Below are 16,298 nucleotides of genomic sequence, written 5' to 3'. Positions count from 1 at the left end.
TTTGGTAGATTAAGTGCCTAACAAGATTAAAGCATCTGGCTTTTTTACATGATGCAATTTTGGTTGCTCTGAATTTGTTTCATGAAGGTGTTTTGTTAGATAATGCAAGATGTCCTTTATGCAGATTGCAGAACCTTCAAACATTGTCATATTATGCTCATTCTTCTTGGCTCTTTCAATGATTTTCCTGCTGTTATCTTTATACTTATATCAGATTTAAACATTTTTATATTGACGAGTCGAGAGCAGAGAAAATTATTGTTTAAATAGGCTATATATAGGGCTTTGCAATGCATGCAAATCAGATCTTAATAAAAAGAATTCTGCTCAATATTTTTTAACGTACATGTATATATTTAAAGTAATTTCTAGCCATAACAGATGTCAACAAATCTAGTAAAATGATGAGAAAAATCAAACCCAGTTATATGGAACTGTAAAATTATGGAATCGGAAAGAGGATCCTGCAGAAGTCTCTCTGTTTAGTACGCCATCTGATCCTTCAGTGCTGTCGTCTGTGCTCTCATTTGAATCTTCAGTCACCAGTACTGGACCTGTGGTCCTGACTTCGGTCAGGGAAGTACTTGTTCGATCCCACAAGAAGAGGTGAATGAGTATAGGCACTTTTGCATGTCGATGCAATGAGAATTTCTGACTAAGAGAAACAGTGTCAAAGCATCTGATAGCGCCTGTTGCAGACACTATCCAAGGCAGCACTTTTTGATTATTTATTCTTGAAATTGCTAATAGTTTGTTCGCTTGGCTTGCTTCTCTATACATATTACTGAGGCCTGATCGTGTTGAAGGTGCGTTATCTACATCTTCTGATACAGAAGAAATGTAGATGAATCCCTGTGAATTGGAAAACCAGATAATAAGGGGAAGTTTTAGAAATGTTAGGTTCAGCTAAATGTTTTCCAGTAGACTGTGATTAATTATCACTTGTAATTGGATTTAAAATGCATTTATTATCTGTACGATTAATGGAAAGATTCGGCACTGACCTCTTCTGTGCGACTAATTGCAAAGCCGAGTTTTGTGTCACTCTCCTCGATCATGATTTCAAATGGTATTTCCCCTTCAGATGGAGAATACCATAAACGAACTGCTCGGACTACACCAATGTCCACTCCATGGTAATCCTCAAAGCCATATAAACTTGCATTAGCAAGATTTGACAAATCAGAAAGTGAACCAGCGTTTACAGTAGAAGAAGCCGTGTCTCCAGAGATCTGTGTTTCCCAAAACGCATAAAAACTTGTCTACTTATAGTGCCACATTCATGGCTAAATAATGAACATCAAGTCTTAAAACAAGAAAAACTGGTTTTATAGTGGTTTACCTTGGTAAGTAAAGATTCAGTTTGGATGTTCATGAATACAACAGGGACACCTGATGCCTGAGAGGCAGAAAGCCACGTATTTGCTCTAGCCAGAGTGTCATCCAGATCATTGTAGCGCGAAGGATTGGCATCTGAAGATTTTGGGAGGAAAAGCACAGAGAGGAAAAAACTTGAATTTGGAACTGAAAGCATCTCCTGCATTCTCTTCTCCCATGGATAGGAGACATGTCCTTCTTGAAGCGGAGTCATCGCTAAAGCATTCACCATTCTTGAGTTCCTTGAAGCTGCATAACCATTTTAAGAAAATCAATTTAGAAATAGTTCAGAAGTCCTTGAAACTACTCTGCACCGAATCAGCACAATTACGAATACAGTTATAGAGTAAATTCTTGAAAGGAGATGCATGCTAGCTAGTATAAAGTAGAATAACATGTTATTCTGAGAGAGTCCATGTATTTTATTAGATCTAGACATACATTCCATTTCTGATATCAAGAAAGCAGCACTAGCTAGTTCCAAAACTCCAAGATGGAAAAACTAACAAGGCCTGAGTTTCCTCAAATCGATCAACCAAGACTAAAAAAAAATCCTGTTCCAGAGCTGCAGTAGTAATAACATACTATATACTATTAAACATTCAAGTCTGTTAGAACTATATAGTGTTTTTTTTTCAAATGTTGTCCAGGACTTGATTTCAGTAAAAGCACGTTTTCAACTAATGATGCTAATACAACTACCACATTCCACAAAAAATGAAGCATATGAATGAAATATTGTCAAGACGGAAAGGACGGTCTGTGTAGGCTGTGGAGGCAGGAAGAATCTGATTTTGACACCCACCCACTGTTGAAAAGCTTGGGAAAATTCTAAACCGAGCCCACCACCTTACAAATTGGCAGGAATATATTTCATTCCGCAAGGAGCAGTATATATAAATTATTTTAGTACCAACATTGTGCCTTTTTCGTTTATTCGGGAGGTTTAGGGCTCATTTAATAACACCTTAACGAGAGGAATTATATGACTCGTTCAGAATTTCTTTGATTAAGATCGTTTGATAAACTTTAAACAGACTGGACGACAAAAAAAAACTTCTGAACCACACGACCTCATTTTCTCTCCTCAGTCATCTAGCGTAGGCTGTAAACGGATCGGATTTGGATCGGATCTAGCTAAATCCATATCCTAATCCATTTAAATTTATCGGATTCGGATCGGATCGGATCAGGAGTCGGATATTTTACAAGTCAATCCATATACGGTCCACTCGGATCATGGATAATCGGATCGGAGCCCCGATCCACTAAAAATTATGAAATATATTTTTTCACCGTGAACAATGTTTTAACTTTCATACAAAAAAAAGGTGATATTTTCTAGCTATATTAATACATAAACTTTAGCGTAATAGGTAAAAAAAACTAATAAAGCAGTATTTAATAAAAACTTTGTTGGTTGTTCCTATAAAAACTTCAACACATAATTAATCAAATAAATAGAAAAATAATAAATAAGTTGCTTAATACTTTTGGAGGAAGTAAATTATGATTTGCTCCTCTATTGATAAGGATTAAAATCGATAAATATGTCTTAAATACGGAACCATGTGATTGAGGAGGTTTTAAGTGGAAGAGTTAGCTCCTGTGTTTATACTCACTCTACATAAAAAAAAAAGAGTGATTATTAGATTAATCGGAAGAATTAGGAGCGGCTGATCGATTATAAGAAAATATGATTTAAGGTTTTGTCTTGTATCTTTAGAAATTTTTATTTTGTATGTGATATATTAATAATAATATATTATATTATATTATAATACAATATAATATATAATATATAATATAGTTAAGTATGAATCAGATCGGATTTGATCATATCCATATCCATTCTTTATCGGACCGGATTATTAGCAGATCGGATTTTTTTAATAAGGATCCATATCCATTTATTTAACCACGGATCGGGTCGGGTCGGATCGGATATCCGATCCATTTACAGGCCTAATCCACCGGAGTGTCTAATAAAACGATCCACCTCTCAGCATGGCTCCCTCCGTTAGTAATATATTCATCTGCTTCCTGATCAAAAATTTATATATGCTATATTACATGCTCCTTTGATCTATCGTCTGACTTTTTACAAGAATTTTTAAGAGATTTGACCAAATATTTAAAATTAATTTTTTTTAATTTTTTAAACAAAATATATATATTATTTTTTTATTTTTAAAAATATATATATAAATATTTACTATATGATCAACACACCTAAAATTATATTTAAATTAAAGGACTTATAAATAAGATCAGAGTTAGTATCATTTAGTAGAATATATTAATTAAATATTATTCATCATTCAGCTAAATTATAAAAAATATTAACAAACAACCTTTCTCATCCAGAAATAAAGATTAACAGATCATCCAGAAGTCTCAGAGATCCAGAAATGACTGTTCAGATTTAACAAATGACCCCAGTTGGAAGCCCCTGTCATTTGTTCTGAAAAGTTTAGAAAACACATCAGGCAGTCGTCTATATATATAAATATTTATTTTATTTTAATTTTATACTAAATATTAACTAAGTTTTTTTAAAAATTAAACGGATTATCAAAATAAGCAGTTAGTGAACGAAATAAGCGGTCTGATGTTGACCTGTTAATTTTGAAATATTAAAATATTAATTTTATTATAATATTGACTAAAATTATATTAAAAAGTTAAAAAAAATTATTTGAATTTATTAAGTTTAACTTCTAATCACTACATGATTTTGAGTTTAAATATAATAATATTATATCTAAAAGTTTAAATACTACAGTACTCCCTCTGTGTCTTTTTTCTTTTCCCCTTTAATATGTCGGCACTGTTCATGACATGAGACAAATTACTTATTTACGTCTAATCTGTAAGACTAAATATAGTCATGAGTGATCTTGTTGGATTTGTATTTACGAGTACTTTAATACTGTGAAGTTTTTATATTTAACACTAATACGAAATTAAAGATATTAATGATCAAAAGTGTGTGTTGGCAAACGTGTCAAAGGCAAACAGGAAAAGTATTTAGGAATGGAGGGAGTATATTATTATGCAATTTAATGATCTGTTTAACTATTCGAAAAAATATTATATCTAAAAGTCAATGGGAGGATTATATCATCACTGACATTCGATGGCGTAATCATTTAATCAAATTTAACCATTTAACATGATCTAAATAGCTCTTGCTAAGAAATAACAAGCCATCTACCAGGAAACTCAATAGTAAAAGATAGAACTCGTCAAAGTCACCTGCAAGGCTGCCATGATGAAATGATGACAGTAATCATGACAAATTGACAATGACTTGATATTTGATGGAGTACTTACAAATGTGAAATATCACATGCAATTACGGTGTCAATATTAGAATTCCATAAGAATCTTAAGATTAAGATTAAGCGGGTGTTTGGCAACCCATTTTAAATCGGACTTCTCGGCTTATAAGTTAGAAGCATTTATTCGTAGTGTTTGTATAAAAAGTCAAGAAGCACTTATAAAAAGTTAAGAATGCTAACTTTTGTTTCAGGACTTCTACTTATTTCTCAAACATTTTAATCACTTATAAATCTTATCTTGATTCTAACTTATACTCCACTTATAAGTTAGGCTAAAGTCTAAACAAACCTTCTCAAGAATGACCCACAATAATAATTCCTCTTATCACAAATTTTATAAAAATGGCCCAATTATTTAAATATACATTATATATATAGTAAATATGTTACATATATATTTATTTATAAATATTGTCAATTGTCAAAATAGACAAAATTACAGTATGATATGATGTTTGTTTGTGAAGATAAATATCAGTTGGCCGAATATTTTTTAACTGTGATAAATGAATTTATTCATTGAAGTGCTTTCTTTACTAGTATATTTGGCTAAAATAATAATATTTACCATTAATAAATATTTAACAGCAGAAATATTATATAATTTCAAATTAAGCCAAACCAAAGTTCACCTTGCAAAGCTAAGCACTCAGCCTCCGTTCGATCAACAAATCCAACAGCGTAATTCGGATCATCAATAGACCTCACCATGTACTTCTTCTTTCCACCTGCAGTCTCTTTAGGCACGATACACGCCTGTAGCTCAGCCAACTCATGCTCTCTGCCTCGACGTACTCGGACTCGAATAAAAGTGTCAGATGATTTGTAATAATCTCGCAGGATTTTTTGCACTCCAGAGCTTCCGTTCTTAAAAGGAGACTTGACTACTGTGTTTCCGACGATAAATTCTTCGACAATGTCTCCTGTTTGGAGCATCTGGTCCGTCCACTCCTCGGATTTGGAGCTTCCTTTCAAACATTCGACTGATAATACATATTTACTAGTGCGAGTAAGAGAGAAAGAGGAGGAGAAACTAGAGGAGTTGAAACTTGATCTTCTTGATGAACTACTCGCGGTTGAATTGGAACGCTCCATGATCATTTACTGGTGTATGTCTTGTGTGTTTGCGTGTTACTGACTGTGAGAATGACTGGAGCAATATATGGAGATGGTTGTTGACAAATGACAATTGACATTACTTTATATACAGGTCCGGATCTCTGACAAACGTATGCTGCAACATACTTACCACGTAATAAGTTTATTACACGTGTTACATAAACCCTAGTTTACAATAACACTAGTTTTTTAACAAATCAATAATTGATAAAATAGTTAATGTTTATAACTCCTTGAACCCAGAAATACTACTCAAATTACAATTTGATCTTCACATATGTAATATTGTATTCTTCTTATATTGTGTTTGGTTGAGTGAATGAATATGGAAGGAATGAAATGAAATTTGCAATATGTTGTGGGCAAATGTTTAAAAATTTCATTCATTCTTATATTCCATTCTCCCCAACCAAACACAACATAAGGATACAAAATTGGCTGAAAAGCTATATCTAGAGAAAAGTTCAGCTCAGGATTTCACAAGTTGTGCCTCATGTGACAGTAACCATAAAGTTTGGCTTAGGATTCTCATTTGAGCACCAAAGCACAATGCTCGTACGAGATGGACTTTCTATAGAGCATCTGTAGTTCTGCGTCAAAAATGGTTTCACATATGTGCACTTCTTACCAATGGAAAATGCATCTAGATACACTTGTCCTTACTACTGAGATTTCAAATTCGGTTTATGATTTCCAGGAGACGATAAAAAACTGAAGGGGTGTTATAGATCGCATCATCTGGCAAACTGTTGTTCTCTGTAATGCCCTTATTAGATGTATACTAGAATATTGTTTTACATCACACAACAGAATACACTATATAAAGCCCCTCATAATTATGTATATAGAACAACAAACTGTTGTGCTTCAATGATGATCAATTTGAGAGTGATGCCGTATATCATTTTTAAATAATTAATCAGACAGATCACTGCAGCTATTACGTATTCCAAGCAATTTATTAAGATTTCTACTCAGACCGACTAGTTTTCCACTTAAGCAAAAGGTTTTCCACATTAAAATTTTTGATTTGGTTAACAACTTCAGGAAAAGCATGTTAGATCCAATTTATTGCTTTGTTCCCTGTAAGCCTTTTACGAACATTGATTACAAATTTAACATAAGTTACATGAATCTAAACAAAGTTTGTACCTAAACGTAGTCAACTTGCAACAAATTCAGAAGAACTCCAGCAGCTTCATATTGATAAGCATATATGGGCTTCTACATTAGAACTTTTATGGACAACATATTCTGCAACTATAACCTGGCACAAAGCATTCAATCTTTTTGGTTAATGAGTAGGCACTTGACATGGATCCCAGAATAATCTGAAACTGGCACAAAAAAATTTATATGGGATTAGTTTACCAAGTAAAGCACTAATCAGAACACCAAGAAAGCAAAACTTGTAACCACACAATGGGGAAGGAAGAGAGGACACTGCAGAATATCGTTAAACGTACTTTGTTGATACATATAAGTAATGAAGCTATTTTACTTGGTGAAATAATGGTAAAAAAATAGGTCCTGAATTGCTTTACTTTCAGAAAGAACAGTTAACCAAGGTGATCCAAACATATTTGCTTGTTTAACTGCACATATTAGCAAATACTGAATGCTTTGGACTCATTGACTTCATATAAGCAACTTTAAACACCTCTTTTACAGTTTTAAAAAGAAACCTAGGCTGTATACTGGAAAAGGAAAAAATATACCATTTAGCACAGGAAAAGGTGTATTATTAAAATGCGAGAACTAAACTATTTATTCTATCATATATGCTGAGTTGTGAGTACAGCACTTACTAAGCATCCCATCACTTCTGTAGGATAGCATCCTTGGACCTGGTCGGCAGTCTCAATCTTGGCAAGGATTCTGTATCAAATATCTCATTCGGCGAGTTTTCTCCGACAGGACTTTCTTGTAGAAAAGTTTGGTATTGATTGGTCAATTTGTCTACATTGTTTGAACTTTTGGCATGTCTTGTTTTCTGATCTCCCACTAAAGAGTGTTTAAAATTTTGAACTATAATCTCCTCACTTTTGGCATTAGGTGCTTGAGAACTGGTCCTTGGGGGACAATCTGAATCAGAAGATAATGCACGAGTTGCACTATCCACATCATATAAAAAGTTATCTTTTATGCCCCGGAGTTGCTTCACACCTGCTTTTGAGCTTGACAACGAAGAAGGTCTACGAAGCCGGGTTAGATAGGACACCTGTTTCCAATTGACACATCCTCAGCAACGAGTAATAGACAAGGTTCATATAACATGAAAGTTTCCTCGTGACAATGCTCACAATGCACACCGTGACAGGCATATATAAATGTATACACACATTAATAGCACATTGTTCCATAAATTCTGGATCTGATACAAATGTAACATTAATTCTAGACTCATTGCTAAAGTTGAGTGAATGATCTGCATCTTAATAATCAATAAGCATCAGATTCATTTGGCTCTATTCAGAAAAGTTTTTGTGAATGATCATGTATTGTGTACGCATTATTTGCTTATTTAAAAACCTATTGCTAGCAAACCAAACTATAACGTTTCTAGAAAACCACTTCCAACTTTATAATTAAATAACTGTTCTGAATACATTACAGTATAAGAGTTTATTGTGGGTAGAAAGATTTTGCTTTGATTCTGTTAACTCGAAGTAATTACCAAATTTGATTCACTTCGAAAATTTTATCAGAAATTGTAGTTGTTATCGACACATACTCAGAAACGAGTAATAGACAAGGTTCATATAACATGAAATTTTATCAGAAATTACCATCTGGTGTCGTTTGCAGATCATCTTCTATTCAAAACCCCACTTACTAGTGTTCTGTTGTTGCCTATTGGCTTGTTATCGCAATTTTGTACATTCATGCCTAAAATGCAGTACTGTAGTATGTGAAGTTCTTTCCAAGTAAAGCTCTTTTTAGGTGAGTTTGGAGCTTTTACTACGCGATTGAGCTAAGTTGTGAAGTTTCAAGGCAAATTAGTGTTGTAGTGGTATAAAGTTCATTCCGGAGAATTTTCACATTGATTTCTTTATTGAAGGTCTGGGAAAACCAAAGGTGATACAGATAAACTAGGATTAAGGGCGGAATTAAACCACACACGTTGAAGAAACTATCCTGTTTATTAGTAATATGAAGTTTAACACGAGTCTCTAACTCACCATACTCTCTAAACAACTGAATTTAAGTTGCCTCCGTTTCTCCTCTTACAGTTGATGAAGACAAAAAAATCTTCTCTCCCTAATTATAATGATTTTAAATGATCCAAGTCTTTAAATACTAGAAACCCAAATTGCTAAATTTTGAGCCCAAACATATTATGCCCAAAATACATTAGTACACTCCGGACATAATGCCTAATTGCAAGATGACAAGTTGCCTAGCTATTTCCAAAGCCACGATAAAATGCTTGGACTTTGAGGACTCAACATTCAGAGAGAAAAATGTAAATGATTCATATCCAAAATAGATGTACGAAATGTTGGATGTCTTTACAGTTTGTTATAAAGCATAATAATACCTTCTGTTCAAGAACCGCCATGTCTTTCTTAAGCTTTGTAATTGCACTTTTTTTCGTACGAATGATGCCTTCCAATTCTGCGATTCTCTTCATAAAATATACAATAGAAAGGTCGATTGAATTAATTAGTAAATATTCCTTTCTAGAAGATCGAAAATCGTTTAATGAGTGATACCTTGGAACTAATAGCTTCGGATGAGTGGAGATTTTCGGACAGCTCCTTTATGGTGGTATCCTTTTCTTCACATTCCATCCGTAGATTGTATATATCTTGCTCACTGTCTAACTGTAGCTGTTCACATATAAGCTTTTGTGGTTACAGAAGAACTTGGTAATGATGTAGTATGTACATGTGTTACTTTTCTTTCAAATTAGTTTAGTACTACAACAGTAAGTGGAAGCTTCAGCAAGCATTGATATCAAATTACTTGATTCTCAAAATGACTTCAACTAGATTCAGAAATTGCTTCATGCTACAAAGTAAAAGGCAGCTCCGAAGTGTCAAATCAAGAGGAGTCTATGACACTAACATTATGAAAGCTAGAATTTAAGTTGGGTTCATGCTGCATTGCTACTGAAAGGAGAAGACTTTGTCCAAAGAACAGAAAATAACTGAATGATCTGTTTATCCCTCAATTATATGTTCATGTTTCAATTAATCATATATCAGAATTATCTCTAACCTGGACCCACTAAAAACACAACAATATGCTTAGACTTCAAATTTCGAGTAATTGGTCAGGCTGGTGATTACTAGAAACAGTAGTTAGCTCTATTCAAAATATATCAGCCTCCATTAATTATTCAGAACAGTTTAGTGTTAGTGCATGCGTCCAGAAGATAGTATTAAATGAACAAATAATTTTGTCAGCTAACGAGCATGAAACTATAACTTCCCGGTCATAGAAAATGGGCATGGGCATGGGCATGAAGATTTACGACTCCCAAATAAACATAGAGTTTCCTTTGTTAGGAGATAACTATGGAAAAGGTAGACACGGAATGATTCTACTAATAAAAATTAAGTTTAAAAAACTTAATTAATTATAAACAAGCCTACAAAATAAACATGATGTTTCCCTCAGTTGCAACTATGAACTATATTTACTACCTGAATATCAACAGAGGAAACGACACTAGGAGCCCAATCAGATATATTAGACATACGGCGTTCCTCTGATGTCATAGGAGGCAGCTGACACTTATATGTGTCCTCAGAGTTGGATTCTTCCATGACAGTATTACCCTGAATCAGAATACGTAAGCTTCTACATTCATAATTTGCAAAATGTCCCATTAGAAATATTGATTAGAATCACAAAATGAAAATTTGAACATAGCTCCTAACCATCAAATCATTTGATGACAAGTGATGAAAAATACAAGACCGACACCCACAACCAGCAGTTCTGATATTCCCGCAGAGAGAATCATCATATGGTTCATCCGCATTCATGGCGGATGATATGCCCCACAATGTGTCTGGTTGATCTTTAAAATAAGCCACCTGATCACAAAGATTGTCCAGCTCCTCTTGCATGGCTGAGAGCACCAGATCCTGCAAATTGTTTAACAAAACTCATGAATCTAGCAACTTCTACGCACTGTTACTCTCTCTGTCCCATTTAATTCTATACATTTTTTTTACTGCTCGACACGCATTTCAAATAGTTTTAGATAACTTATTTTTAAGAAATTTTTTTCCTGAATAAAAATTTAACCAAAAAAAGAAGATCTTAAAAATAAGTAACATTAAATTGTGTGCCGTGTCCCCGTAACCCAATGTATACTATCCAAGGGGACGGAGAGAGTATCAATTCAGACTAGTAATTTAGAAAGCTTAAATCGAGGGTAAAAAAACATAATTCTGCATAGCACATTTGAAATGTGTAACAATAAAACACAGCACAATGTCGTGAATTTCAACACAATTCTTATAGAAGATTTGCCGAATAATTGTTTTCATTCATATAAATATATATAATGAAAGTGATTTAAAAAAACAAAAAAACAGACCCTGAGTTGAACAGATTCTTGAAGTTCAGAAATGAGCTTATCTTTCTCCAAACTAACGGAAGCAGCGTGTACAAGAACAATGGGGCCAAACAGCTCCCAAGCCACGCCATTATCTATGTGTTTAGCCGACCTGGATTCTCCGAGCCGAGTTGAAACCCAAGTGAGCTGCCGCTCGGCTCGAACTGGCTCAGTGGAGGGGATGAAACTACTTGAAAGACGGCGCCGACTGGAGCCCAATGGGGACGTCATGGAGACTGAAGCCGGCGGCGGAAACGGCGCTGAGCCGGAGCGGCTTTCACGGTCGTCGGAGCTCATAAGTAGAAATTGTGTTTCTGATCCGGTTTGTTTGAAATGAATACAAAAACAAAACCTCCGTGAACGGAAACCTATATTTCTTTATTTATATTCCAATTCAAAATTTCAGCTTTTTTCCAGTGACGTGTGTCATTTTCAATCATGGTTCTAAAATCCCCGATTTAGTCTATTAATTCTCGATTAATTTCGCAAGATATCTTCCTATTCGATTTTTAAAATCAGACTACATTATAAATTCTTCTTAAATAATATTTTATGTAATAAGTTAAACTAATATATTTAATATTATTATAATATTATAATATATCCGATCTTTAGTTAAATTAATCATTTCGATTATTCCGAGTATCCGATTAATCCGTAAACAACACCTCCGTCTATTAATCCCGATTTCCAATTTTTATAACCATACTTGTAATGGTTAATAAATATTTTTAAATATGTTACATGATGAAAAAGCCTGATGTGCAACTATTTTGTGAAATAATAAGATCCTTCTTGCAAAGTTGGCTTATGAAATTGAATTTATAGTCAAGAGAATGATGTACTTTGAAAAATATATTGAATAATTAAACAAGATATAGTATCAAACTTTTTTAGAGTATCGGAGACGTGTTTCTAATTTAGTATCATAAATCACTTCTTGATGCTAAATTATAACAATTACTCTATTTGTTTTCATAAAACAATTGGAATTCCTCTAAGATAACTGAAAGTAACGACCGAGCAGATGATGAAACTGAGAACTAACCCATTTGTAAACAGGGTTAAAGTACATAATACAACTAATCCAACATTTAACCACCTTTTCTTATTCTATGCCTCAAAAGATACATGCCTTCAATATCAAGCTTTCGCTTTTTAAGAGTCATATATATGGAGAACTGAAATGCAAATTATCCATACAGTTCAAGGAAAGTTCATCAGTTGGTATATGCTCCATTAAGACATTAACTTCAAACAATATAAGCATGGAACAAGCCCTTTAGCAGTTATATAAGCATACACATGCTGATATATTTAAAGGCTTTCCACAAACATATGCTTAATCACTTTCATGCTGCCACCGACATCCAACTCCAATCCAGCGTAATTCAACCGAATAGGCACTTGCTGGTCTGTTCTATACTTCTATTTTACCACAAATTACAATTTACAATGCATTAATACTAGCATGCTGCATCACCCTTAAACGAGAAAGAAAGAGAAAAACAGAATAAACTCTGAGACTTCCACCAACTTAAACTTCCACGTCAGGGAAAACGTTTTACATAATTTACATTTGCGAGTTGTGTGGTGTGGAGTGTGTAGTGCGGTGTTCTTTAGTGCACATTTCAAAAGAAAACATAACTAAACCGCTAACAAGAATTCGCGACCTTACCTATCTGTTGCAACATGATACAAATTTTCTGATCCTGAAGATAACTAAATACATTCTTGTCATGGAGAACTATTAGGTTCCACTAACACCAATGGGGTGAAATTCCCCCCTAAACATTAATATGAAGAATTTAGAAAAAAAAAAAGCAATTTACAAAAGCTTTACACCTAAGCCTTATAACTTCTTATTGTTTGAGCAGGTACACTTGGAACGAATTTCTGAAAGGGTCTGAAAAGTTCACACAAGGAAAAGATATAAATTAAAATGATGTGATACATGTATTTTGATGATACTTTAAGGCTAAAAGTTCAGTATATACCTTGACTTGCTTCTGAAGGTCTTTAATGTGATCAACAGCCAGATCCAACATGTCTGCTGTATTTGTTTGCTGCAAGGTTAAGACAACCACAAGTAAATGTCTTGGTTTATAAAAGCTACTGCTACTATATAACACTGGGCTGCAACTGTTACCATACCTTGTCCATATTTGGGACAAGTTCCTGTAGCTTCCTCATTCTCTCACTAATCTTGGTCCTTCTAACCTGAGGATAGTTCACTGAGTTAGAGGAATTACCAGTAGCAACCCCATTAGAAGAAGTAAGCTTCTTTGTTGCAAATGTTAAAACAGGTGCAGATTAATTCCAATCAACCATCAAGGTTTTAGAGATTTGAGACTCAGATAATTACCCTTTCAGCTATGCTTCGAGGATGAGTGGCACAACCCCTCTTGGCTCTAATCTTTAGAGGTACAGAATCCTGAAAGTTCAGTAACCTATCCATGGCTGACAATTCCGCTGAACTTGTTGGCAAACTCAAGTGATGAGCCAATGTTGGGGGAGTTCGGGTCCCACCCTCACCACTCTGATCAGCAAGACAATACATGATTGAAGCATGCAGTAAACATGAAAATACAACAGACTATTAAGATAATTCCCTACCTGATTCTGGGACGAGTTTAAATTTGTAAATGTCTTTTTATCATCTTCTGCAAAATCTTTCAAGTAACTGTCAGATAAGAGTGCCGAGTCATCCCAGGATGTACTTGGGAAACCACCAGTCATGTTGCCACCATCATTTCTACGACTTTGGCCAAAACTTCTAGTTTCAGTGCTACCCATTCCCATGGTTCTCCCTCCAATTTCTGATCCATGAGGCATCATACCTGAAGTAGAAGGTACCCCCTGTGGGTGATCAATTTGATTTTTAAATCTGCTTGCAGAGGAAAATGATACTTCTGCATTACGACCACTGCCAGCCCCAAAACCGCCCACACCACCCATTACAGCATAGCCATCTGTTAATTGTTAAACATAATTGTAAGGGAAGACTTGAGCACGTCTTTGCTAAACCAGTAATTAGTCAAGAAGTCAGAGTAGCTACAATATATTTTTCATGATTCCTCAAATAGGATGTGGACTCCAACAATTGGATGTAGCTAGCCTATGTTCTGATACTTCTAGTAATAAATAATAATATTTAATACTGATATATGCTGCATGTTCTGCATAAGCTACAGCTAATAATTATTAGAAAGACGTTCAAAATTTACCTTTATTGACATTTATGTTGGCAAATAATCCAGCAGGTGAACTGCTATGACGAATGAGATTTGAATTACTTTCACCAATTACACCCATCTTCACCTGAGAAACACGATCCATCCCCGCCGAATTGGCAACATTATAGGGGTTCTCCATAGCTGAGCTCATCCCAACTGTCTTATGATCCGATTGTGTCTGGCTATGATACACCATCTGCTCCTGCTGATCAAATATATCAGGTTCATGCTTCATTGGGGCTACAAACTGGGATTGATTTCCCTCACTTGCTAAGACAGCTGGGGCATTTGATTCCTCATCACCACAACTCGACATAAATCTCGAAAAGAACCCATCAGTTTCAGGACTTAAAGCTTTAGTGTTCAAGAACTGATCACAATCATCTTCCCCTGGATACCCATTACTATTAATCAAATTCGCAAAATATGAACTCGGTGCAGATTGATATCGAGTCAAGCCCCCCGAGTTCATCTGATGCTGCTGCTGTTGTTTTTCCATCAATCCAAATAAATACTAAACTAATAGCAAACCAAAATTACCAAACAAGCTCGATGTGCAAACTCGTAAAATACCCAATCCCAAAAATCATTTCTAGGGTTTCATTGAACCCAAAGCAACCCTGAGCTCAATAATTCAAAAATCTCTTAATAGATCCCACTTTTATATATAAACCAACTACAAATATAGGTACAGAAATAGACACAATTCTTGCACAATCAACAAAACTGCCATCAACCAATCCAAAAATTAAGAAAGATGCAAACTTTACTTGTTTCTTGATCAGATATGCACATTGATTAACAGCCCAGCTTCTTGGCAGCAACTAAAAGTGTACATAAGTCTATATTTCTCAATATATACGCGAGACAGAGAGGGGGGGAGAGAGATTTAAAGCAGAAGCTGAGAGATAAGTGGAGCAAAGAAGATAAGATTAAAATATATGAGCACTAAATACAGAGGATATACACACAGTTGATATCACTAGAGTACTGTAAGAGTGAGCAAAAGAGTTGATAATCTTGCACTTACTAAAAATACACATGATATATGGATGAAGCAGTATCTCTCTGCAGAAAATTATTCTCTCTCTTTTTGTGCAGGGAGAGAGATTGGGGGAGAAAGAAAGAGTGGAGGAAATGGGTTCCAGGGAGAAAAAGTTGAACAAGAGAGAAGAAAATTTGTGATTATTAGTGAGCACCGCATTTATAGCCTGTACCTTTCCAATCGAAATATGAATTTTTGTTTCAGATCTTTTTTCACATAAATAAATTAATAATTTTATGATTCGGTGAAAAGCATATATGTTTTGCTGTATTAACATATCTCTGCAGTGCTTGAATTATTGTGCTGTAAAGACTAAGGTGGTGTTTGCCCACGACTTAAAAGCCGACTTCTGAGTTTATAATTTGGAATCATTTATTTCGTACTGTTTGTGTAATACGTCAAAAAGTACTTATAAAAAACTGAGAATGCTAATTTTTGTTTTATGACTTCCTATTTCTCAAACACCTTAATCACTTATAAGTCTTAACTTGCTTCTAACTTCTATTTCTTTTATTTACTTTAAGCAAAAAGCATTTATTTTAAGTTAAGTCAAACGGTCTTTAAGTGAGAGATGGAGCCCGATCATGTAACTCAGTTGTTCA

At 34.5% G+C, this 16,298-nt stretch overlaps 3 protein-coding genes across 7 annotated transcripts; all 3 read right to left on the bottom strand.

Moving 5' to 3' along the window:
- Positions 1-291: 291 nt before the first annotated feature.
- LOC108193935 (uncharacterized) lies at positions 292-7,103 on the bottom strand. Of its 2 annotated transcripts, XM_017360790.2 has the most exons (5): positions 6,993-7,103; positions 5,354-5,955; positions 1,343-1,626; positions 1,005-1,232; positions 292-852 (listed from the first exon to the last, which is right to left on the bottom strand). In XM_017360790.2, exons 2-5 carry the CDS (start codon positions 5,820-5,822, stop codon positions 415-417), a joined length of 1,419 nt encoding a protein of 472 aa, XP_017216279.1. In that variant the 5' UTR covers positions 5,823-5,955; positions 6,993-7,103; the 3' UTR covers positions 292-414. The 2 variants fall into 2 exon arrangements, with proteins under 2 accessions (XP_017216279.1, XP_017216281.1); XM_017360792.2 differs by lacking the exons at positions 5,354-5,955; positions 6,993-7,103 and adding an exon at positions 1,819-2,023.
- LOC108193937 (uncharacterized) lies at positions 6,883-11,842 on the bottom strand. 2 transcript variants are annotated; one of them, XM_017360796.2, is made up of 7 exons: positions 11,398-11,842; positions 10,730-10,939; positions 10,493-10,627; positions 9,557-9,673; positions 9,382-9,468; positions 7,649-8,061; positions 6,883-7,107 (listed from the first exon to the last, which is right to left on the bottom strand). In XM_017360796.2, exons 1-6 carry the CDS (start codon positions 11,710-11,712, stop codon positions 7,660-7,662), a joined length of 1,266 nt encoding a protein of 421 aa, XP_017216285.1. In that variant the 5' UTR covers positions 11,713-11,842; the 3' UTR covers positions 6,883-7,107; positions 7,649-7,659. The 2 variants fall into 2 exon arrangements, with proteins under 2 accessions (XP_017216285.1, XP_017216282.1); XM_017360793.2 differs by having other exon boundaries at positions 6,883-7,177; positions 11,398-11,839.
- Positions 11,843-12,942: 1,100 nt separating this feature from the next.
- On the bottom strand, positions 12,943-15,843 carry LOC108196940 (transcription factor bHLH130-like). 3 transcript variants are annotated; one of them, XM_064081616.1, is made up of 7 exons: positions 14,643-15,843; positions 14,032-14,387; positions 13,781-13,954; positions 13,570-13,635; positions 13,413-13,481; positions 13,236-13,321; positions 12,943-13,181 (listed from the first exon to the last, which is right to left on the bottom strand). In XM_064081616.1, the coding sequence occupies exons 1-6, from the start codon at positions 15,148-15,150 to the stop codon at positions 13,268-13,270; spliced, it is 1,227 nt and encodes a 408-aa protein (XP_063937686.1). In that variant the 5' UTR covers positions 15,151-15,843; the 3' UTR covers positions 12,943-13,181; positions 13,236-13,267. The 3 variants fall into 3 exon arrangements, with proteins under 3 accessions (XP_063937686.1, XP_017219935.1, XP_017219936.1); XM_017364446.2 differs by having other exon boundaries at positions 12,943-13,321; XM_017364447.2 differs by having other exon boundaries at positions 12,943-13,321; positions 14,032-14,255.
- Positions 15,844-16,298: the final 455 nt, after the last annotated feature.

Source organism: Daucus carota, chromosome 7 (assembly GCF_001625215.2).
Source record: "Daucus carota subsp. sativus chromosome 7, DH1 v3.0, whole genome shotgun sequence".
Classification (NCBI taxonomy): domain Eukaryota; kingdom Viridiplantae; phylum Streptophyta; class Magnoliopsida; order Apiales; family Apiaceae; genus Daucus; species Daucus carota.
This window is presented reverse-complemented; position numbering and strand designations above follow the sequence as displayed.

Bases quoted from the DNA above. Each gene is read 5' to 3' on its own strand.
- LOC108193935 (XM_017360790.2), bottom strand. From the start codon at position 5,822: ATGATCATGGAGCGTTCCAATTCAACCGCGAGTAGTTCATCAAGAAGA. The intron at 1,627-5,353 runs GTGAACTTTGGT...ATGGTTATGCAG, and splicing joins TGAGTGCTTAGCTTTGCAAG to CTTCAAGGAACTCAAGAATG. The intron at 1,233-1,342 runs GTAAACCACTAT...TGGGAAACACAG, and splicing joins CTGAATCTTTACTTACCAAG to ATCTCTGGAGACACGGCTTC.
- LOC108193937 (XM_017360796.2), bottom strand. From the start codon at position 11,712: ATGAGCTCCGACGACCGTGAAAGCCGCTCCGGCTCAGCGCCGTTTCCG. The intron at 10,628-10,729 runs GTTAGGAGCTAT...ATTCTGATTCAG, and splicing joins TGTCATCAAATGATTTGATG to GGTAATACTGTCATGGAAGA. The intron at 9,469-9,556 runs GTATCACTCATT...TATTTTATGAAG, and splicing joins CCGAAGCTATTAGTTCCAAG to AGAATCGCAGAATTGGAAGG.
- LOC108196940 (XM_017364446.2), bottom strand. From the start codon at position 15,150: ATGGAAAAACAACAGCAGCAGCATCAGATGAACTCGGGGGGCTTGACT. The intron at 14,388-14,642 runs GTAAATTTTGAA...AACAATTAACAG, and splicing joins CAACATAAATGTCAATAAAG to ATGGCTATGCTGTAATGGGT. The intron at 13,482-13,569 runs GTATGGTAACAG...TTAACCTTGCAG, and splicing joins TTGTCCCAAATATGGACAAG to CAAACAAATACAGCAGACAT.